Source organism: Diabrotica undecimpunctata, chromosome 2 (genome assembly GCF_040954645.1).
Source record: "Diabrotica undecimpunctata isolate CICGRU chromosome 2, icDiaUnde3, whole genome shotgun sequence".
Taxonomy (NCBI): Eukaryota; Metazoa; Arthropoda; class Insecta; order Coleoptera; family Chrysomelidae; genus Diabrotica; species Diabrotica undecimpunctata.
The window spans coordinates 109,757,438-109,783,590 of NC_092804.1; the positions used below are offsets into that span (position 1 = coordinate 109,757,438).

At 33.1% G+C, this 26,153-nt stretch overlaps 1 protein-coding gene across 2 annotated transcripts in view; it reads right to left on the reverse strand.

Annotated features, from left to right (window-relative positions):
• Window positions 1-26,153, reverse strand: part of LOC140434772 (PDF receptor-like) — a 1,054,707-nt gene that overhangs the window by 216,887 nt on the left and 811,667 nt on the right. For both annotated transcript variants that reach the window (XM_072523274.1, XM_072523273.1), the window contains exons 7-8: window positions 20,098-20,224; window positions 9,563-9,774 (exon numbers count right to left, since the gene is read on the reverse strand). In XM_072523274.1, the coding sequence (XP_072379375.1) occupies window positions 9,563-9,774; window positions 20,098-20,224 (339 nt within the window). The remainder of the gene's footprint in view (window positions 1-9,562; window positions 9,775-20,097; window positions 20,225-26,153) is intronic.

Below are 26,153 nucleotides of genomic sequence, written 5' to 3' on the forward strand. Positions count from 1 at the left end.
GGCTTAATGCCTGTTCTACTTCGGTTTTTAGCCTCAATTGACGTTGTCTGACCATCTTTTCTTCGGTCGTCCCAATGATCTTCTTTCATTTGGCGATTTGTCTCTTGCTATTTATACTATTCTATTTTCTGTCATTCTTTCGATGTGTTGCTTCCATTCCACTTTTCTTCGTTTGGTCCACGCGTTTATTTCCTCTATACCACATCTCGCTCATATTTCCTCACTTCTTACTCTGTCTCTTAGAGTTTGAATTGTTATTTTTAGTAAGACTTTCATTTCTGTTTTTTTCAGTCGTCTTTGTGTTTTCGCCGTATCTGCTCTTGTTTCCGCTGTGTACGTCATTATCGGTCTTATTGTTGATTTATATATCCTGGTTTTCGTTTCCGTTGTGAGGTATTTGTTTCTCCACATTGTGTTGTTGAGACATCCTGCTGCTTTGTTTGCCATGTTCACTTGTTTTTGTACTTCTTCTTTCACTTTTCCCTAGCTTGACAATTTTATGACAATTTATAAGTATTTAGTTTCCATCACTTGTTCTATTATTTTGTTATATACGACTAGTTTACATCGTCTCGGTTCCACTGATATCACTATTGTTTTAGTTTCCTCTGGTTTCACTTAGTAATTTCTAATATTACTTACGATTTTTTCCCAGTATCTGCCATAGTAAGTATAAAATTAGGATAAACTACTGCTCTATTTTTTTAAACGTAGTTTGTTTACAGATTTATTAATATACAGTAAAATCATTTCTAACGGCATTATTTTAACAATTTTCGCCCTTTTTAAAAGTTGCAGATTCTTTGAAGTTCATTTGCTCATTCTTATAAGTACTGCAGATGCTGTGGTTCTCCTTAGGAGGGCAGTATTCTAGTTCATCTTATTGTGTGTAAAATCTATAAAAGTACGTAATTATCTACAATGCCATTAGGGAGTATAAGAAGTTCAGATATTATTATTTACCTGCAAAAATGACAAAAAACCTAAAAAATGTATAAAGTATCTGCCGGACTATCTTAGAGATATCACGGAATCAGAAGTAAAGACATCTTTCAATTAAAACAAAATCATTATTGCAAACTATAAATTTACCAAGGTATTTTTCTGTCACATAAGTGTTTAAACTTTTTTGAGATGTATCAATTTTCTGAAAGTTTTTATTTAATATTCTTTAATACAAATCTATGTTATTTTGTACAAAAGGTATTTTCTTTATTTATTTTATTTAAAATGATTATAATCGAGGATCTTCTACTTTGCAGATTTATTTTAATATGAGGTGAACGTCAATTATAACGTAATATACTTACATCAAAATGTATTAAACATTATTCGAGGAACACACTTTTTGCTCGTAGTTTTAGGTCACTAGTCACGTTACGCTTTGCTTATTAATTGAGTTTCTAATTTTTCAAAGTTGTGGCGTCGCGAGTACGCGAGAGTCATGTCGACACAACGTGGCGATAAAGTTTGCATACATGCAAAAAGTTGTTTTATATTCAAAACTAAATATTAACAACAAAAAAATATCGTCCTACATAGTTTAAAAAATAAACTATATAATTTATATATAATTTATATAAAATTATCCAATTTGCATATTGGTTGCAATACCTACTTAACTAAATATGCACGAAATATTAATAAACAGCTAAAGAACTTTCTACTACCAGAGATAGCTAAAGAATAATTCATATTTCACCCAACAAAGGAATACGCGAACAGATATTTAACACCAGAGGCTTTTGATTAAGTAAAATTAAATCCCCTCTAAAGTATAATGGAAAATATGGGCGCGTGTAACCTAGTTACCCTAATAAGAAGTCTGTATGATAAAACTCTGCAAATTCCCAGTTTCGTAAACGCATTAGAATGCGGCAAATTATTATTCTTGTAATAACCGATATCGTAGACACTAAGCATTCACTGCTAATACCCTGTATCGTTTATTTCGTACATTGCTTTAATGGTCGAATGTGAAGCTGCATAAATATGTCATCGTTATTACAGGAAATACAAGAAAAATCGGCAAGTAACTGATTTTTTATTAATAAATATTGTGTAAACTTATACAAATAAACTCGAGATACGGGATATTGTATGTTCAGTATTCATGAATTACATGATGAATTAATATTAATATTTTATGAAAAAGTAAATGAATGGTTCTGGTTCTAAAAATAATTATTGCCCTAAAAATATTTTATACACTTTAAGCTGATAGTTCCTGGTTTTAGTTTCTTATATTAATATTGAACTAGACTATCCCGTATTTCCCGTAGAGAAACCCTTTTTATTTTATTTTTTATTTTCATGTGTATTTGATACAAGAAATAGCTGACCTAAATTTCTACAATTAAATAAAACAAAAATGACTTTCAGTGTTATGACAAATTTCCCTTTTTTACAGACAAATAAGTTAAGTCGAACTTTAAAACTGATTGCTTATTGCACTGAAAAATCAAATGTAGCTGTAGACATTTCATAGTCTTTAAGTAGTACTGAAGAACCGGATATGAACCAAGTGATACAAATTTAGAATCAAGTATATCAGATGGCTGATGAAATAACAAATAATAATTCAGAGGACCTAGCTTCCTGTGCCACTTCTATTGACGACAAGAATGCTAAACATAATCAAGATCAAATAGACCAGACCCTCAATGATAGAGAGAGCGATATTCCGGACAATTTGCTTCAGCTCCTAGTATTATGCGACAAGGTGCTCGAGAACCTAGAACAATCTGTTCCTACTGCTAATCTCCAGCCGGCTAAAGATGTTCTAATAGAGTTTGTTGACAATTATTTCGCTGAAGAAGAAAGTTCTGGGAGAAGAAAAAGAAAAGCACTTGCGTCTGAATGGCCGAGAAATAAAATTAAGAAATATTAACTAGTAAAGCGTGTAAAGGTTATCAAAGGAATAGAAATGGCATTGTTATACAAGGGGTACCCAGACCTGGACCTGAAAGAAAAATAACCAACGCATGCACATCTACTGCATGTTTAACACGTTCAGCTCCGTCTCTTTTTTTAAGGGAAAACAGTGGGCCACTGAGATGTATTTGTGTAAACTAATTAATTTTTAAGGTACACTTTAAAAAGTCATTTATAATAAATATGGGTACAAAAAAAATTAATTTGGTCGCAAAAAAAAACTCACCGCGTGAGTCGCGTTGGTGGCCACAGGGCAGAAAACGTGTCGGTTGAACTTAAAAAAAAATAATAATCTGATTGAGAAAAGATATAATTATGAACCTAGATAACTAACATAAGTAATTATCAAATGGCAACAACATCAAGAAAACAAATTAATTATCTAATTTTCAATTTCTTCATGAAAACGTCTAAAACAATTTTCTAAGCACAATCCCGGATGTTCAGGGCACTCCGCACAATGAAACAATGAGTCCTTTTTTTCTTTTTAAGTTTGCCAGCAATATTTACACCGTCGTCGTTTTGTAATACCATTAGCTGATTTAGGGCAATTTTTGACAAACGTCAAATTTTTCTTGACTTGAGGGATTTTTGGGTTTGGTCCCAAAAGACTATCAATCACCGACAATCGAAAGTCATACAATGACATTTTTGTATTAGAATTATTATAGAAATAGTATGCGTTGATAAGCATAATTTGAAAAATATGTATGCCTATTTTTTTGTACCAACTCATAGTTTTGTGTTCGCAACTATAATAATTTAACATCTGGTCGCCTAAGTCAATACCACCTTTATTTTTGTTATATTCAGCGACTAAACTGGGCTTTTCTTTATCAATTCCTTTCCTAGATATTGTTGGAACCATTTCATGACCAAATTCGGAAGAGATCATTAAAATATCTCGCTGATCTTTCCATTTGCACACACATATCCCTTTATTATTGTAAGCACTCACCAGTTCATTTTGTTTTAATTTTTCAGTAACAACTTCGTGTGGATTTTCGCTCTTCCTGTTCTTAATATTCCTGTAAGATAAGTTTTAACCGAAAGTAGTTTTTTACACAATGGAACACTATTATAAAAATTATCCATATATAAGGAGTGACCAACATTTAGTTTCGAATCCATCAAATTTAGCACTACTTTTTCCGTATGATTACGTCCTCCAACTACAGGGTCACTAGCTCCACTATAAACTAATATGCGTTGAATCATCCCGGTACATTCTGCCAAAGTATACAGTTTGACACCATATTTGTGTTGTTTGCCCTTGAGGAATTGACGAAAACTAAGTCTTCCTCTCCATAAAATCATAGATTCATCCAGGGCTAATTTTCTTTCTGCATAATAAAGATTCTCCATTGTATTATTAAAAAAATCTAATAATGGAGATATCTTGGCAAGTCTGGACTGGTTATTGTCACTATTATTGTTAAAATGTAAGGCACACAAAATTAACAAAACGATTTCGGCTCATGTATTGTCCAAACACTGGAATACTAAATAAATGATTTTTTTCCAATAATCATTCATACGATTAATTTTTATGGTTCCCATGTGAAACAACAAACCAAGAAAAATTTTAAATTCCTCTACAGTTATATTCTTCCAAGCTGCAATTCTACTTTTCTCAGATTTACTTAGAGAAAGAATATCAACAGCATATAAATTGCTATTTTGAATAATCAGGTCATAGAATAATTCACATGCCAATAAATTGAAGTAATCAATAGGATTGCTGCCACCCACATTAATTTTTAATCCTGGTATTGCTGTAAATGGTAGCACTGTAGGATGTTGAACCTCTGAAGACCATTCAATAATATTTTGAGACTCATCATCACCATCATTATCTTCAGATTCTTCTTGAAAATTAGGATCGTCTGTCCGATCATCTTGATCACAATATAAATCTTCATCACTTGCGTCACTATCGTCATGTGAATCTTCTAATATGTGTAATAATTCATCATCTGAGATTGGCTGAGAAGTTTCCCACCTACCTCGTTTAGAAGTCGAAGGCTGGCAATATTCATCACTCATTTTAAAAATAATTTAAAATTGAAGTATTTAGCAAAACACGTGTAATGACTAACAGTAAAACCAAAAAACATCTAACACCGAAGGCATAGAAAATATTACTGAATGCATAGCAAAATAAACCGACGGGATTAGATTATGATAATACAACAAATTATTGCAAATGCAATATAATCTAAATACATCTGGTGATTCTTTCAAAGCTTACCGATGCTTTTAATTTTATTACTTTACAACCTTTTATTACAGCTAATTTTGTCTTTTCGAGCACGTCTAGCTTGAATATTTAAAAAGTATGCAATGAAATTGAGGGTTTCATATTTTATTATTTAATTTATCAATAGGACAGAAGATATTTGTTATAATTTTTGAAAAATCGGCCTAGATAACATTCATACATTGTCATATACTCAGAATAAAGTTTAACACCAGAATTCGAAAACCAAACACAAACTCCAGTATATGCCAGTGTTTCGAAGCGGCCAGCAGATATTTGTTGTAATTCGTGAAAAATCCGTTGAGATAACGTTCATATATTGTCATATAGTCAAACACCGCGCGACTCGCGTTGGTGGCTTCTGAGGCTATATTCACTGAACGCGACAGTCGCGTTGTCGGACTTGAACGTGTTAAAGTCAAAGAAATGCTTCTGCCAAACGTTTTTAGAAGAAGACAGATCTTCGATTTTTGAAAAATTCTGGGTGAATTTGGAGTCATGGGAGGAGAAAAAGGTCTACGTTACCGAGAATGTGAAATATGTGGCAAAAATAAGAGTCATTACCGTAAGAAAGGAACTTATTTTTACTACCTGAGAACAAAAGACAATGACAGAAAAAGGGTATGCAAAAAAATGTTTTTATAAACTTTAGGAATTAAGGAAGATATGGTTTACAATTGGGTGGCTAACACAGAACGTGGACTAAGAATTGATAATCCAGAAGGAGTTACGTCTGCAAGATCAATTTATGATCATGCCTCAAAAACTGATAAGAGAAAGTGGTTGAGAAATTGGCTAAAATCATTGCCAAAACTGAGCTCGCATTACTGTAGAAAAGATACCCAAAAGCTACATCTTGAACAAATTTTTTCTACTAAAATCGATCTTTTCCGGACTTATGAAAATTATTATAAATATCACAATAAGCAGAAATATGTCTTAAACTTTCCAATATTTGATGACATATTTAGGCAAATGAACCTATCTTTATACAAGCCAAAAAAAGACAGATGCGACGTATGCTGCTCTTTCGAAAACAATAGCATAAATGAAGCAGACTACAAGAAGCCTTTGGAAAAAAAGGATAGGGCCAGAAAAGAAAAGGAAGAAGACGAGAAGAAAGCGTTGAAGGGAGAAAAGTACGCTCTGGTTGTGGATTTTCAAGTTGTTAAAATATGACCCGTTATACACGCAAGTGCAGTTTATTAAAAAATGAAATTGAATCATAATTTTTCAGTATACAACTTAGCAACTCATTAAACTACTTGCTACCGGTGGAATGAAACCGGATCCGACTTTTGCATCATTTTTAATGCATTACATTGAAGACAAGTGCACAGATCCAAAACTGCCAATTACCATTTATTCGGATTGATGCTGTTATCAGAACAGAAATGTGGTAATGGCCAATGCTTTGTTTCACTACAGCTTGAAAAATATTGTGCTCATAGATCAAAAGTTTCTAGAACGTGGCCATACGCAGATGGAATGCACTGCAATCAAGTTATGAACGAAAAAAAATTAAAAAATCGGCATAGCCATCTGCCAAGTGACTATGTTAATATTTCACGAGATGCCAGGCGTAATCTATTTCTAATCGATATATGAAACATATTTAAATACGCTCAAAACTAAAAATGAAACTAAAGAATACTGCATGCTATCACCATTATTATACCATATATAGTCTGAATAAATCATGAGGAAAGTACTAGACAAATAGGATGAAGGAATCACCATAGAAGACAGAAAAATCAGTAACCTGCGAAACGCAGATGACACACGTATACTGTATGCATGTACAGTGTTAACAGGCATTTTAAGCCCATTACTGGATGGATAATTTTCACCGTTTTCTGTTCTTAGGTATTAGCTTCCAATCTCTAATTCCCTGACATCTTTCATCACTACATCTCTCCATTTTTTTCTGGTTCTTTCTCTCTTTTTTGCGCTCAGGTACTCTCCAAGCAATATTCTGGATTAGTCTATTACCTTGCATTCTTTCTAGATTTGCCAGCCATTCTAGTCTACGTTTTTTACTGTTATTTTTGTATTACGAGATATATATCTTTGGCCTCAGTTATTTAGCTCATGGTTCCAGCACACCTGTTGCTCTTGGTCACCTGTTGCTCTTGGTCATGTGTTTCTTGTATTGTTATATATTTTATATTTTTTAATTTCTTCTATTAGGTTAATTAATGCTTTTTTCTAGTATACTCTTCGTACATTCCATGTCGCAATATTTAGGTACGTATTCTTATTTTTTGTTGTGCCATTTATGTTTAAACTTATTTTCCTGTTGATCGCTAGAATCCGTCGGCATAATGAGCCGTCTTTTTATTTTTCAACTACTATAGGCCCTTTGTTTGGATCCATATTTCTAGAATTTTCTCGTTTAAAAGTACCAAGTCCAGCCCATTCTAATTTTACGTCATTTACAGTTAGTTTTTTACACCCTATCTTTACGTTTATACCTTCAGCTTTTAATGCCTTGCCTTTGTTTACATTTTCCTGCGTGTCTTTTTTTTTTCAGTCACGTCACCGTTGATGAAGATCTTTTCTCCAGCAAAGAATCTGAGTTTGCTTTTTCTTTTATTACCTTAATTTTTTTACCATAATCCTTCATTTGTAGCAAACATATATTGTTTTTTAGCTTTATTGCAGATTCTATTTCGATATCCTCTTTTAGGTGCTTTTTCCTTTTATGTTATTTTTTAAGAGTTTTTCTTCTCTTGCGACTATTGGTAGTCCAAGACCCGTAATTACTGTGTAATTTCTTTTCATCTGTTTGTTCATTCTTTCTACATTGTTTTCAACCTGGGTAATTTGTTTTTTGTTTTCCAATTCTTGCTTTATTTTTAAATTTTCTTTTTTCGGCACTATCATCCCTTCTCTATATTCCTTATTTTCATAAGGACGTCGTCCTTATCCTATCTTGGTTTTATTTTGCTTGGGGTTCTGGCAGTTTTTTTGCTCTGCAGGAAAGGTGAAGGTAACCGTCTATCTTTTTTCTTCTTGCCATCTGACGCGTTATCATCACTGTCCGTGTGCATCATATCTGTTTTTATGGACCTCGAAAGGAGGTAGATCCGCTTGAACCGCTCAAAAATCCAGTTCCTATCAGTCCTCAGTTGGCAGAATTATTTTTAACTTTGGAATAGTTGCAAAATTAACGGACAGAGTTCCACCAGTATGACTGTTTCGAATTGTAAAATTCTCACATAGTATTTTGTAAGTACCTTTATTAATTATTAAGAACTATTGGCCGAAGACCGAGAGAAAGATCGATAGACGGACCAATTGAAGATTTTGATGGGAAAATCCCTACATGAAGCAGTTCATCTGGCACAGAATCACAGCTAATAGAGATGGCAAGCTATCATTATTTGTAGTGTTACCAAGATATAGATTTTAGACCAGCTAAAATGCCGACACACTATATGTCTTAAACTAATGATATATACCTTAACTAATGATGAATATATAAAAATAAATAAAAACATATTTCATAAATCTATATCTAGCAAATATTCTAATTATGCTGAAAATTTAAAAAAAATGGCAAATTGAAAAGAGTCCTATCTCCAAAATTAATTCTCTTTTTTCGTATATCTTGAGTTTATTTATAAGATTCTACTTATAAGATTTATTTTTCCCTTCAAAAGGAATGAGACAGACACTGACCGCTTTCAAATATATTTGGTATTTTGCAAGACAGCAGGCTAACAAGGGATACTAAGGCCAACACTTTACTTTTTATATGACCCGGCCCGTCGGACCACCTACAAATCCAGAGAAAGAGAGTGAAGTTAATAGTGCGGTGAAGCATTAGGTTTTTAATTTGGTGCGTTTTTACACTTACTTCGTATATTTTTTGCTACTTATTATCCTTACATTTGCTGTCGAGTGTTGTTTTATAGTTATACTATTTTATGACTTATTTACATGTGCGACACTACGCAGCTTTCACTTTAGCTATTGTAAGAAAACTATATAAGGAATGTTAACTTGAAACAGAATCACTACAAAAGAAATTCATATACTGGATCGTTATCTACATATCTTTAAATTTTATATAAATATACGAATATGTGGTTTCAATCTTCTATATACCTAAAAAATACTGCGAAACTACAAATATATATATTTATGTATTATTTTTAAATCAATACCAATAATTTTACAGGTTTCTTTCATGTGAAGATGATAACATTTTAAAATTAAATATTTTATATTATTCATAACGATAATTTAGAATTTTTTAATACAAATACCAACAATTCTTATATTAATTATATTATGCACTGTGCATTCCAAATTATAAAAAAATTTAATTGTTTTTTAGTACGTATAAATAAAATTACTCACGCTTCCTCTATCAGCATCGCAACAAGCCATCCGGCTGTCATAAGAGCTGGAATTATCCACCCCATGTAACAGTAAATTTTGATGTAATTATATTCTTGAAACACCGTCACCGTAATCATGTTGTGTAAGTAAAGACCCTCAATGAACATCCAGAGAAACATCGCTGTTTTAGAATATTCTAAAAACGCTATGTCGATTTGATAAAGATAACCCTAAAAAAAATAAATATAATAAAATAAATAAATCCGGCGTATATATATATATATATATTGTTGTGTTACATTTTATCAATCAAAGATAGAATAAAAATTTTATTTTCTTATAGAATGTGGGCACATAAATTTGCAACGCCCTGTGCATCGATTTGTAAATATTTATTATTATTAATATTATTAAGTTAATTTTAAGCAGTGGGTTTATCCATAATGAGTTTTACCCTGAAGGACTGAAAAACATTAGTAAATACCTAAATGTGTATAGACAATTGTTTCCCGGTATTTGTAGATATTATATTTTAAAAGCCTTTTGTTTTGTTTCGCTGGAAAGGCCAAAACCACAAGGTAGTTATGTATTTATAAAGTATAAGATAAAATTGTTATCGTTTTCAAGGAAAGTTGTTTAAAAGCGATGCTTGGGTCTTTCTAATGTAATATGAGAAGAAGGCTATAGGAATTTTCTGATTGGTTACCGAGTTTAGAATGGGGATGAAAGAGAGTGAATGTTTTGAAAGTTTGCAGTAAAAAATATTATTATGTGATGGGCATCTGAAAAAAGCAAGTGAAGTATTGTATACAGTTAAGCAAGTACCAGTGTTGTTAATAGTTAAAAGTGGGTGGCTGAAAGGTGGAGCGAGAGATAGGTCAAAATTAAGAAGTCGAATACCTCCTTGATTCTATAAAGTCCAAGTGAGTAAGTCAAAAAAACTATAACTATTAAAAATATTTGCGACACCAAGTAGAAAAAATACTTAGGTGTCAGAAGATTGTTAGTATATGAAAGGGAGGAGAGAATTTTGGATTTTGTTGAACTAGTAGGAAGTACTGGTAAAAGAGGTCTGCTCGTGTTTTGGAAAAAGAGTTGCTGGTATGCTGATAGTTTGATACTTAGAACGAAGAAGGCTTTGATTGTTAGCCTAACATAATCAACAAGAGGGAGCTGTTTTGCTAGAAAGGAGACATCGTCTTGTGTGAATTAAAAGGTCAGTCGATAATTTTTTGTGACAGAATGTTTTGTATGTTTCAAATAAAAGACTCTATACCATCAGAAGGTCAAAAATTATTGCTATTTTAAAATACCATAAAATTTATAAAAGTTTTTTTACGTCAAAGGATAATTATTAATATTGCTTAATAAATTTAAAAAGTTTATTTTTATAATATTCACAATTTTATATTTTTTTGAGTACAAAAACATATAAACAAAGATTCCAATATTTCAAAATTTTCATAAGTAGGGAGTGTAATTATTTTACGAATTTCCAAATTTCTTGATTACGTTGTTTTATCAATTTTATAGAAAACAAACCGATAAATATTTGGTAGATATTATTTTATGTGGTACAATTTTCATTGGGACAGTTAAGCCCATTTATTTGATAAACCTTCATATTATTTCTTTTGATAATAAAACATATTTGTATTTGTTTATTTATGTTATTTCTATTTATTTCCTTTTTCTATTTTATCCCGATAAAAAACAACTAAGAGATACTGGAAGCTAGGAGAAAAGATAAGTATAACTTAGGCTGATATATTTTTTATATAATAAAATGGCACCCTGAGATTATCAATTAATTAAATTAATATAAAGTTAATATAAAAAAAGCAGATCATAATAATATATATATATATATATATATATATATATATATATATATATATATATATATATATATGTATATATATATATATATATATATAAATATATATATATATATATACATATATATATATATATATATATACATATATATATATATATATATATATATATATATATATATATATATATATATATATATATATATATATATATACGTTGGAATTATCGGGTAAAGTGGTCTCTAAAAAAATCTTCCTTTTTTCTAAGATACTCAATATTTCGCTATTTTTTTGATAGTTTCATCAGGAGTTAACTGCAAACAATTTGAACATTACAAAAAATGGCGTACAAATACATTTAAAAACACTCACAGAAAGATTTGAATTTCAAGATTAAATTGTCTTAAGCACGTTCGTTACAGCAATACGATAAAAACTTAAAATTATTTCAAATGTAAAAATAAAAATAAAAGAATCGTTAGAAGAATGATATTTCTATTTTTTTGTTGAATTATTAAGGTTAGTTGTTATTAAGGTAAATATTGGCTATTTTGAATATTTATAAATTGTGTTCAATATATTACAATATATGTTACTTAACTGTCCAGTGTCCGTTTTATAATTTAAAGTGTTTTTATTTTTGTTAACGTAATACATCTCAAGAAATAATCTACTTTTGTAGTTATAAGTCTGTGCCAAAATGTAAGCTTTGTTATAATCGCGCATATGACCAGTGTTTTCATAGTGCTCAATAACTGTGCAAGTATTTTTTCCCAAGCCTTAGGTCGGTCCTGCGGTTTGAGGATGCGAATTTATTTATGTGTCAAATCAGTCGGTATTTTGGTTTTGGCTTGAAAAGAGTTTACGTAATATTGTCACACCCGGAAATATATTGCCTATTGATAGCTATTTAAAGACGAAAGAGTTAAGGACGTTCCGGGGAAGTATCTTCTTCTTCTCATTGCGCCGTCTCCTTTCGAAGGTTGGCGATCCAAATGGCAATTGTAGTTTTGGAAACTGCTGCGCGAAAGATCTCTGCGGATGAGCGGTCGAACCATCTCCTTAGGTCTTTCAGCCACGAGTTCTGGCGTCTTCCTACTGATCTTTTGCCCTGTACTTTTCCTTCCAGTATAACTTGAAGTAATTCATATCTTTCGCCTCTCAACACATGACCCAAGTATTGCATTTTCCTCTCTTTGATTATTCTTAGTAATTCTTTTTGTTTACACATGCGACGAAGTACCTCAACATTAGTAACTCTTTGTTACTAATGGGAAATTATTACTTACAGGGAAGTATGCTCGATTTTAATTCGTAAACAATTCTCTGTAATTTTTGTGTATCAATATAAATCTTGTACCTATAAGTACCAACACAAAATAATAAATGGTTTTTGACTCCTTCATTGATTACAGTTGGTTTAATTTGATTTAAAATTCAATTCTTAAACAAAATATTTGTTTTAGTTTCAATTTTATATTTTGGAATTGATAGAAAGTACACAAAAAACAGTTTTGTTATTTATTTGATAAAAACAGATATTTACATTTTCCATTAGCTTGTGATATTTTTTTAATACTCCTCTCAACGTTTTACAAATCATACTTTTGTGAACGTTTTGTTCTATAGAAATTGTTGCGAAACAATAGAGGAAATTTTGTGAGTATTTTTAGGGAAAATATATAGTTACGTAGCTAGGCACTTTAAAGGGACTAATCGATTTTCTGGTTACTGAATAAACTAGACAAGAGGAACAGATTTGTATGCAGTATTGTTAAAGTCGACTTTTTTATCAATATTGGTCGGTCACTAGAAGAGAATCAAATCTAAAGTCCGATACACTATTTCTGAACAAGCAATATCGAAAAATTTTGCAAACAAGATATCAAACAATTTTAAAATCATGTTGGGATATATTACAAACAAATTTAATAATACCTATATTGTTATATTTTCTCAATAAAGAAATTACGTGAATTATTTAAAATTTTAAAATTTTTTAAATGCTTTTTAACAATATTACCAAAGTGTGTGTGTGTGTGTTTGTGTGTAATTGAATATGGCTTAAATGCCGGTCCGTAAGCTTTGGATATATCACGTCGCCTTATCTCACTGCTGTCTTAATGGGGATGGAATTTTTATTTACATTTAGTTGTACTGTCATAATTATTGCGTTTTTATATACATTATGTATTAGTTATGCTACAATTATTAATAGCTTGTTCTACAGACCACATCTCGCTACTATCCAAGCTGCCTTTTCATAGTCTACGAAGGTAAGAAATACAGTAGCTGTTACTTATTTGCTACAGTTAGTACAGTGTTATCATTGCCAGCAGCAGGTCTGATGTACTATTGCTTGCTTGCGAAAGCAAACCTATTCAACCGCTTGTAATTATCTATTTCATAAGTCAACCTATTATTAACAATTCTCATAAACTGTTTGTATACTTCACTGAACAACGGTATAGGTATATAATTCTTTAGGTCACATTTGTCCTCTTTTTTGTGTAAGAGTATTACTGAACTCTCGTTTTAGTGTTTACTGGGTACAAACAATGTACAAACTACAGGTACATAAAACTGCTTAGTCGCACCATAAAAATATGGGAGAGAGTAATTGATAGACGGATACGTAAAAAACCAAAGAAGTTTGGCTTTATGCAAGGCAGATCAACAACAGACACAATTTTCATTATAAGGCAGTTGCTGGAAAAATATAGAAGTAAAGAAACAATTGCTTTATGGTATTCTATGCTGGGCACTCAATAAGAAAGGAGTCCTCGGTGATAATATAAAGATTGTGAGACATGTATGACGGAGTAACAACTAGTGTAGAGACAATTGTGAGAGGTGATAGGTGGTTATGTGAAAGTAGGATTACACTAAATTCTGGATTAAATAACAGCGAAACTACAGGGTAATATTCCGTGATACTTAATGTATGCTGATGATGTAAAAGCGACTTAGAACAAAAACTGGAACAGTGGAGACAATCTCCTGAGGAAATATGTTTAAAACTAAGTAGGACAAAAACAAAGTATTTGGAATCTTTATTTAAGTGGAGTTTGTACAAATAGAATGATATCTTTGGTTGGTAAAATGATCAAATGTGAAAAGTAATAGTTTTAAGTACCTAGGATTGGTGTTATAAAGTAATGGGGGAACATATGGAGATGCATGCAGTAGAATTAGGGTTGGATGGATGATGTGGAAGAAAGCGAGTGGTGTGTTGTGTGACAAAAAAATACCAACGAAGCTGAAGGAAAAATTCTATAACACAGCCATAAGACCAGCTATAATGTGCGCAACTAAATATAATACAGTTTAAAAGAATATGGAACAAAGAATGCATGTGGCGGAAATGAGAATGCTTAGACGGATGAGTGGAGTGACAAAAAACGATAAAATTAAAAATAAATAAGTTGAGGAAAGTCTAGGAGTGACAGCAATTGTTGCCAATATGAGAAAGCATAGGTTGGTTTGGTCATGTTCAGCGTAGGGATATTATTCACCCAATATGAAGAATTGCTCTTTCAAGACACTGTTAAGCTCGGTACACATATACGAGCCAAACGGTATGCATACGGTATGCGAACGCTATATTCGTTAGTGTGTACGGCAGAAAAAACCGCTTGCGTACTGTTTCATCGTGACTCGTCGCGAACCAAATTGTTGCGGTTTATTCGACGACTTCAAAAGAAGCTCGTCTTTCAGTTTGGGCGGCACTTACTAGACGCAGCGAACATTTTGATTGTCTCATCAAATCGACATTGTGTGAATGACGTGTTCCTTCCTAGAGAGACGTGAGAAAACAGTAAACTGATTATTGTACATATTTTTATTTTTGTAAGAAACAGAAACACGATAAATCAGTACCCAAATTATAAATAAAATGAATCATTTCGCACATGTGTGTTCGTTGTTGGTTTTATAGCTTTCCATGGATCGAGATAAGTATGCGATCAGTACGATGTAGACATATTTTCAAGGATCTGTACGCGTACGGTACGTATACCGTTTGGCTCGCATATCTGTAAGCGCTTTAATATAGATAAAAAAAATGTGTAAATATTTACAAAATATCACGATTCGTCAGTGCAACTGAAATTGCACTCGTTCTATGTATGAGAAATGTGAACGCGCAGCCCAATTGCTGAAGTGGAAACGCTACGTGCCGGAAACTATACGTGCCCGATAATATGCCGCGACCTTTAACCGTAAACTTTAGGTGTTCACATTGGGAGTTAAATGTGTTTAAAACATCAGTTACTTTGTTTTCAGGGACCGATAAAAGTTGTTTAAAAAAAATACCATTGAACAAAAAGATCCATCCATCCAATGGCGCTACAGCCCAAATCGGGCCTTGGCCTCCTTCAACAGGCTTCTCCAATCTCGATTTACCGCTGTTCTTTTCCATGAACGCGTTCCCAGGCAGTTCCTGGCATCCTCATCGACTTCATCTTCCCATCTCTTTTTAGGTCTTCCAACAGGTCTTTTTCCCTGCATTCTTGCATTTAATAATTTTCTGGGGATTCTATTCTTATGCATGCGGACCACGTGCCCTGCCCATCGTAATCTCTGCAGTTTAGTATTATGTGCTAGAGCTGGTTCGCTATATTGCTCGTATATTTCTCTATTATACCTAATTCTCCAGTTGTTGTTTTCACTTATTGGGCCCAGGATCCTACGTAATATTTTTCTTTCAAACACATCTAATGCATTGGCAGATTTCTGTGTCACCACTCATGTTTCACAACCATAACTTACTATGGGCCTAATTATTGTTTTATAGACCCGGAGTTTTGTTTTCCGGTGTACGTCTCGCGATTTGAATATGTGGCCCATCGCGAAATAGGCTTTATTTGCCAGCACAAGCCTTCTATTTATTTTCGGTTCTTCTTCATTGTTTGCGACCAGATCCATTCCTAGGTATGTGAATCTATTTACATGTTCTATATCGTCAATAAAGTGTTGTTACACGGTCATTGAACAAAAAAATGTTACAGTAAAATATAAATGTTAAAATTCTTATGAAATTATCTAAACTGATATTGGTATGCAAAGAGATGCTGTGCCAGTTATTTTTGATGCTGTTAGAATGGCATCTAGTGGTAAGCTTGTAAACAGTGACACAACATCTAAACTAATCAATATATAATTATTTGGAACTATACCATTGATAATGAAGTTACTAAACGTGAAAGAATCTCTAATATAGAATTTATTGGAGTCGTTGTAGGAAATTGTGAGAATATCTGTAAGGTGTTTAGCAAGTTTAATTACATGCAAATGACAATCATTGGTATAATCGGGATCATGACATTCTCTTCTTTGTATTTTTTCTTGATAATCGTTGGCAGCATAATGATATTATTCATTAGCCTTTTGACAGTAGGTCTCGTTCCATAGCATAGTCAAGGTTGATTAATGTTACGCAGCATATTGACAAGTGATCCTACTTTTAATTGTAAATTGTTAGGTGGTAGTCAAAGCAATTCCAGTGAATTCAAAAACTTTGTAAGGATAGTTTACTATCCTTACAAAGTTTTTATGTCATTTACACATCGTTCTAATTTTATAACTGTTTTAACTAATTTGAATAGAAACAAATTTTCTGAAAGAAAATTCAAAGTAATATGTTCAACAGAATATACACAAAAAATTTCACCAAATGGCATTTCGAAGCAATAGGCTGTAATGCTAATATGGCTATTATAAAAGCAAGGGTGGGTGATATAAGAGTGAAATGTAAAGATTGTATGTACTGTTTAATGCCACATTTAAGGAGAATGGCGACTAACACTGACAAGAGAATTTTATATATTATACGTATATATATATATATATATATATATATATATATATATATATATATATATATATATATATATATATATAAGAGTCTTCGTTTTCAAAACTTCTACAAAATTTATTATATATTAGACTACAGCTATTTCGATAGAGTGCCTTTCTCAAGTGATCTATTTTTGGATGTTTTCACAATTTAAAGTTTTTAACGAAATATGTTTGGGGCAGGAGAACTGTTTGTCTCAAGTTGATCATTTAGAATTATATCTGTGTTTTTTAGTTTGGAAATTTCTATAGACTCTAATAAAATTAGCTTAAGGCCTTTATTTTGGATGTGAAAAATTTGGAATTCGTCATTAAAAGAATGATGATGATCTAGAAGGTGAAGTGCGTATGTAGAATCTCTTTTTCTATTATTGAAAGCCCTTTTATGCTCTGCTATACAGTTGTTAAAAGTTCTACCAGTTTGACTGATGTAAGTTTTTGGCCAGTCGCCACATTTAAGTTTGTATACACCACTGTGTAATAGTGTGTACCGAAAAATCGCTTTTTGTTTTTTTTTTAATACAAGACCTGCTAAAATTGAGGTAATTGCTCGTAAATTATCACAATAATTTAAAAAAATATATATATAACAACATATCTTTAAGGTTCTATCGAACTTTAAAGTTTTGAAAAATTGTCATATTTGTGATAATATTTTTTCGGCTCCTGAACTAAAATAAATTGAGATTGTACTGTACTATTATATAATACTGCGTCGTATTATACGTTTCGTTAAAGTTTAGAGAATTGTGTGAACTTTGTTTACGTCAGATCTGCTTTGATGGTAGGAGAAAGACCAGTAGAAGGAGAAGGTGGCTCGGGGTGGTCGACACGTCATTCGATGTTCACATCATTACAGTTGCGTTTGTTCTAGTGTTAACGTAGTGAGACTACTTGTTACGTACAGTTCAAAAAGACACCCCAAAAGCAAAAGAAATAACAGTTTTGAAAACAAAGTAAAGTACTTTGTAGAGTCAGCTGAAAAGCTTTTCGACGTTGCTGCTTGTAAATTTATTTCTATTGAATCTTGTTCATGTTCAAAATATAAAGAAGTTCCCATCATTGATAAAGACTTTCTGTTGGATCAAAGAAATTACAGAAAAATGGTTATAGGCGGAGTTGATAAGAAAGAAACTGCCAGATTCGTGAAACGACAGCAGAGAACAATAAAAGAATCAGTGAGGGCAACAAAAAAGTTGTGTGCTACTCAAACTGTATCAGCAAATACGTTGCGGTTGCCAACAGTTGCGAAAGTTAGTGATAGATACGGTTTATCGATGCGATCTGCTGCAGCTGTTACTTATACCGTTTTGTTTGACATGGGTTTGGTTTCTACCGAAGATCTGACACTGGTTAGTGATAAAAAAGAAAATCCACCGAGCTGTATGTAAAACCCGAAGAGATGCTTCAAAAGATGTTGCAAGTATTGTTGTAAATAGCATTTACTTTGGTGAAAGGACAGGACCCTGATAAATGAGAAAATAGGGAATCGTTACCGTCGCAAAAAGATTTTGGAAGAACACATCTCATTGTTTTCAGAACCCGGATCAATTTATTTGGGACATACAACGCCTCGTCGTGGCACTGCAAATGGCATTTTTACTTCGATCACAACTTTTTTTAAGGGTCAAAGTTTGAATTTAAAAGATGTAATTTGCATTGGTAGCGATGGAACTGTAACTAATATTGGCTGGGAGGGTGGTGTGATTCAATATTTAAAGAAATATGTGGAGAGACCGTTACAATGGTGCGTTTGTTTGCTTTATGCCAATGAAATCATAAAACTTACTTGTGAGTACGTTGTTTGATGATAGAGATCACATTGGGGACCTGGCATGGCGAAGAATAAAAAAAGCTAGAGACACTGAAGGTAGCGATAAACGCAGAATATTTAAAACACCAAAATTTTACTTTTCAGCTAAAGACTACACCGATATTATTATGTGGCACGAAGGTCAGGATTGTCAGGTAACAACACCGCTGGTTCTTCGGCATATTTCTACTGAGGAGCTTCACATCATGGTAAAAGATAAAAGCTTAGATATTTTTGACTTTCCCTGCCACACACAGTCTGTGAAACGATGTGTTAACCTGATTGCAGAGACCTCGCAGAATGTAACTGACGCTACTTCTATAAATAGCTTTATCAAAACGAGGTGGAGTCTTGGGCAGAAATTCCAAATTTTGGACACAAAAATAAGATTAAATTTTAAATTTTTGTCCTCAAATATAGGATCTATTTTGTTTGCTAAGTCGTTGTCAACCTTTTTCATTAATTTTAATAATAAAATATCTTTTAAATTTAATTTGTGTATTGTTTGAAGTATATGATTTATGTCTGTACAAACGTAAAATTTACAAAATTTTAAAGTCTAGTAGAGGCCTGAAGGTGGCATGCTATTGTATTTATTATGCTATACATTTTTCATATTCTCTGGAAAATTACACAAATTTGGATACATCTTGCGATAGTGTAGCTCAAAAAAAAATTTTTTATGCAAAGACGGGACATCCCACTGTGTAAGTCATTTTTATTTTGGCTCTTTTTTTTTCATATTTATTTGCCTAAATTGTTGTTTGTCCTAAAAGCTGATGTTATTTCTTTCTTTTTTATGTGTTTTGCTATTTTTGTTGTTACTTTGCCTAATATGTAATCGAACAGAAGGTACTGGATTTTTTCTCTGATAGTGGAAACACTAATTTAAAAACAAAGGTTTCAGTGTTTTTATTGTTATATAAAATGAATTTTTATCAACTAACGGTCGAATCCATTACTTAAAAGTAAGTACCTTAATTGTGAAAATATTTTAAAAATTTAAGTTTACAAAAAAATATTAATAAATAGAAAAAAATACTTACATTGTTTAAAAACTTATCATTATGTTCAAGCTCTTGATCTATATACTGGATTAATCTAAAGATCACCTGCAGCAGCGTTGATATGAATAAGTTTTTATGTATCTTAGTCCTATTGTTTTTTAATACCCTAAAAAAATTAAAATTTTGGATTCAATAAAGACGTTAAATAAATAATGTTATAATTTAGAGTAAAACTAATTTTAAATATTTCCAACTCAGAACCGTTTTAATTATTCTAGAAATGTAAATAACTGTTTGTAGAAATTCGAATTACATAAAACGAGGATCTTAGAATCCTTACAACGATTTTGGAAATGATTAAATTAAATATTAATTAAATAAAATAAGTCTGGATAAAGCGCTATAGAGATGCTATTTAAAAAACCCATCTTTGTATGTAGACTATCACAAACATATGTCCATTTAATTAAATATATTGAGGGGATATTACCTTTATTTACAGGTATATTACCGATCATGAACACAAATTGATTTAAATTAACAGTTGCGAAAAATAGTGTTCGGAAGTTACAGCAGTAACTAGAGCTGGCCTGCACAAACATTAATAATTTTATGTTATTCTGTAAGTTATTATACAGAGTGGAACAGATAAATAGAATACATTCGATGTTTGGGAAAGTATATACTTTATTTCTTATTTTTTACATTTAATATTTTTCTGTTACGGTACTGTAGTATGGTCTAATTCAATGCTATGTATTCTAACGACTTTCGTAAAATATATTACTTCCTGTAAAATCTGGTTGTCTCATGTATTATGTTTAAGTATGAAGAATTTGACTCCTTTTGTGTCGCCAATATAGAAACGTGTGTACGGTTTCGTATTACAGTCTCAATTAACTTAAAGTATCGCATTCTAAATCGCAACAAAACAGAGTGATTTATGGGTTTGTCCTCTTGCTACCGACCACCTCGAAGCGTGTTCAGAGGGTGGCTTTTGACCGTCTTAAGTCTCAACTCAAAAACACTTCATCAACAGACAGCGAACGAGACAGACCTAGTGCGTGATAGGTTCTTCACCACATCGAGCGTCGGCCGACGCCACGACGGTACCAACGAGATTTCCTTGGCTACGACATCAATATTTCAAAAGGTAAGTCTATATTCTTTGTACAGACAACAATAATGAGTAAGACCAGTTTCTTTCCTAATTTATTGACAGTTTTATTTGCTATTTTTCGCTAATTGATTTACAAACAAATACTGCATTTTTATCTTTATAATTATTTATCTATTATCATTTAACCAGCGACCTCATTAAGTTTTATACAAAACATTCGATAATAAATAAAAGGAAGCATATTAAAAAAACGCTCGGACACGTCGATTGGTATTTAGTTGCGCATTTTTTGTAATCGAAAATTGTCATACAGAGTATGTCATGTAACAGTAGCAAATACCATTTGTATTAATTCAAATACAACACCATATATACATTATATACAGAGTGTTTCAAAATAGTATGTCATAAATTAAATCACGCATTTCGGGGACAAAAATAAATTGATTGAATCCAACTTATTTTAGTACAAAAGTGTACACAAAAGAAGTTACAGCACTTAGAAGTTACAAAATAAAAATTGTTTTTTTGCATTATCTCCTAATCTACTCGATATTTTGTACTACAAATGGACACGTTTCTTTCTTGTTCTAAAAGCATTTTTCATACCAAATAAACAACAAAATCTAATCTCACAGAAAAATTTTAAGGGGCTATACACCCCTCAATCATTGAGGGAAATGAAATGAAATGAATTTTGTGGCATCATTAGTTTAACACAATATTTTTAGAACTTTGTTGCCTCTTATCACTTTTTCGAAAAACTAGTTTTTTTCTAGTTGACAATAAAATTAGAATTAGTTTCTACGGATACAATAATTATAAACAGTTCCACCAATAATAGTCAATATTTTAAAGCTATCATTTATTGTGTAAATATGATTAATATTAAAACTTTAATATTACAATGGCCTACACATTTTAGGAAATGGCAGATATGCATTTAACTTTGGGTAAGTTGGATCAGATTAAATTATTGTAGCGAGATTAAATAAAACGAGCGGTTCGAATTTATATACATATATTTATTTATAACTTTACAGTTCGGTAGTATCTTAACAACTAAACTCTACTTCTAACATGGTTACGTATATACACCAAAAGTATTATGTTTGAGAATATTCTGGCGTAGTTCCACCTCTAATTCGCCTACGTGACCGGTTATTCTCTCTCGCACTCGATACACCGCGAATTTTCTGGAAGAGTATTAGAGATGCAATACAACCGTTACCTGGTCCATGCCGAGAGCATGTTCGTAATACTGCTCCCCTCTTAAATCTGATCGTCCCGATCAGCAACTCTATATGTAGGCACAGGATGGCTCAATTTATAGGACGCTCCAGCTCTGCATGAACCCTTTAGAAAGAAATAACAGTCTACTGACTTTGAAGGATACGATCTCATCGGGTTAATGCAACACACAGTAATTCGTACGCCGGTTTCTCGGAAGATTACTTCAAGCATGCTTCTGACAATCTTTCAATCCAGATTATCTAGTGCATGGCCTATATTGGGTAAGGCCAAATTCTTGATGTCGTAATTGCACACAATTTTCTTAAAATTAGTTAGAGCACGCCATATATCCTCGTAGCTTGCCCTGTCTGTATACGACCTCCTGGTCACCACATACAGCAAAGATCGAGAACCATCTTCTAATCTCAGTACTCTTCCAACTTTAGGCTGCTAGTTTTTTAACTCGTGCAAACCACCGAATTTTTTATAAAATACGGATGAGATTCCTTTAGTCATCTCAAGATCTTGGGCAACACAGTAGGCTAGAGAGACATTATGCGGAACACTAAAAAGATCCTGCTGAACTTCTGTGGTCACGCCAAATCTAGCACTCTTTCTCCCTGCGTAATGTGACATAAATTCATTTAAGCTTGGTCGCCGGTCATCTTTAATCTCATGTTGAAGGGTTCGTGCTTCTTTTGTTTCATTTGAGCCAGCATATGGTGCAAGACGATTTATGTGAACTACTTTTGGTTTACCTTTCGGCAACTTCTTAATTCGGTATATTATGTCATTTATTCTCTTTTTAATTTCATACGGACCTTCCCATTGTCTCTGCAGTTTGGAAGACAAGCCTCGACGACGTTGTGGATTATAAAGCCAAACAAGATCACCTACTTCATAGGTTTCATTCTTGCATCGAGAATCGTATTGATCTTTCATTCTGTCACTGGCTAACTGGATGTGTTGTCGGGCAAGTTCATGAATGTTGTTTATTCTTAACTTCAGGCGGTCGACATAATCTTCGCTTGCAACATGTTCTTCGGAGGGTCTGCAGCCAAACTCTAGGTCGCAGGGTAAACGAACTTCACGACCTAACATCAGGCAGGTTGGAGTCTGGCCTTTAGTTTCATTCACGGCCGAGCGGTATGCCATTAGGAATAAATGAATGTGCTGGTCCTAATCTCTTTGATGTTCTGATACAACTTTGGACAAGTGTTTACCCATTGTTCGGTTCATTCTCTCGACCATTCCATCTGATTGAGGATGCAGGGGGTCGTTCTGGTCTTATTGACACCAATCAATTTACAAACGTTTTGGAAAAGGGTTGACTCGAAGTTCCGCCCTTGGTCGGAGTGGATCTCCAAGGGAACACCAAATCAGCTAAAGAATTCTTTAACAAGTACCTCTGCAACGGTAGCAGCTTCTTGATTTGGTATCGCATAGGCCTCAGTCCATTTAGTAAAATAATCCATGGCTACCAAGATATATTTATTTCTATCATTTGTCTCTGGAAGTGGACCTGCAATGTCGATTGCTACTCTTTCCATAGGACTACCAACATTGTACTTTCTCATGGGTGCCCTCTTTTTACCAACTGGACCATTACTGGTTGCACACAGTTCACATTTCCGGCACCATCTTCTTACATCATCTTTACAGTTCACCCAATAGAACCGTTCTCGAACCTTTTGCAGAGTCTTCGTGATACCAAAGTGTCCACCTGATGCACCGTCATGCAACTGACGCAATACTTCTGACACTTTACTTTTAGGTACAATCAACTGAAGCTTAGTTTCTGTACCATCATCGTTCTCAAAGGTTCTATACAGAAGATCATCTTTCAGCACTAGGCAATTCCATTGGCTCCAGTAACACTTGACTTCAAGACTACATGCACTAATGTCCTGCCAAGAAGGTCTTTCACTTCGACGCATCCAATCCAATACTCTTTTTATATAAGGATCATCTGCTTGAGCGTCTCGTAGCTGTTGGGGCTATCATTGATCATTATTGACGGTGGTTTGTCTCACGGGGCAAAGTCGTTCTTCTAATTTAAGAGAATGATTACGATTTGCACTGTATGGCCGTCTTGACTGAGCCTCTGCATTTGAATGACTTTTTCCAGCCCAGTGTTCGATCTGTTCTAGCTTTCTAACTGTTGTATTATTTTCATGCAATTTACGACGGATGTGACCTACTTCGTTACCATTCCAACATCTGGGTTCACGTCATTCACGTCTCTTCGGCATCATTTTACGAACTACTTTCCATACGATTTCCTCCAGACGTTTCTCGTTTTGTTTGTCGCTCTCTTCAGAGGTTCATACTCGATAGCTCCGTGAAGCTTGACTAGCTGTTTTATGTTCCAAGGCAATAGCGAGCGCTAAAACTTTAGGTCTTGCTAGTCGTAAAGCTTTTTGTAGTTCACTGTCTCTTAACCCATTGATAAAGTCATCTACAGTAATTTCTTCCAAAATGTCGTCTGGTGCCTCTGGATAGGCCAACAGCGCTATACAAGCAATATCTGCTTCAAATTCTTGCAAACTCTCATTTGCTAGTAAACAAGGTCTGGTAACATTTTTCTTGACCCTTAGGAATTGAACAATACTTTTCAAAAGTTCAAAAGTCTTTTTCAAAAGTCACTGCTGAATTTATTTTTGTTTTACTCACTCCGTAACACCAACTGTAGCGAGATTAAATAAAACGAGCGGTTCGAATTTATATACATATATTTATTTATAACTTTTCAGTTCGGTAGTATCTTAACAACTAAACTCTACTTCTAACGTTGTTACCTATATATACCAAAAGTATTATGTTCGAGAATATTCTGGCGTAGTCCCACCTCTAATTCGCCTACGTGACCGGTTATTCTCTCTCGCACTCGATACACCGCGATTCTTCTGGAAGAGTATTAGAGATGCAATGCAACCGTTACCTGGGCCATGCCAAGAGCATGTTTGTAACATTATGATTTCAATAAACTATCGGGAATATCGTAGGTAAATGTCCCCAGTAAAATACCCCAATCGAAATACACCCGATAGACCATTTTTTCTGACCATTGGTCGTCGTTTACGGGACGGACATTCCAACCGCAAGTTGCTGGTAAAAGTGGTCGTCCAATAATGGATGCAACTGATGAAGACATTTTAGAAATCATTGTAGAAGTCCCTGGAACAAGTACAAGGGTAATAGCTGCTTAACTAAATGTTCCTTACGTAAGGGTTTGGAGGCGTTTGAAGGATCATCTGCTTAAACCCTATCACTTAACAACCGTTCAAGAGTTATTGATTTAAGATTATCCTAAAATGATTGGATTTTGCGATTGGTTGTTAATGAAAAACACTCGAAATGTTATTTTAATTAGAAATATTTTGTTTACCGACCAGGTTAGCTTTAGTAGAAATGAAATATCAAACCCTCATAATGAGATAACTATCCCTATATATGAAATGAAATAACAAACCCTCACACCAAAAAAACGACTCATCACCAAAGGACTTTCAAAGATAATGTTTGGGCAGGAATTGTAAATAACAATCTAATAGGCCCAGTATTTCTTTCCAACAATTTAAATGGTGATAATTATCTGCAGTTCTTGGCAAACGATTTACAAGAGTATTTGGAGGAAGTAAATATTGCAATAAGGCAAAATATTTGGTTTCTACAAGATGGCGCTCCACCGCATTACAGTAATGAAGTCCGGGAATAACTTTGCAGGCAGTATCCTGGTTGG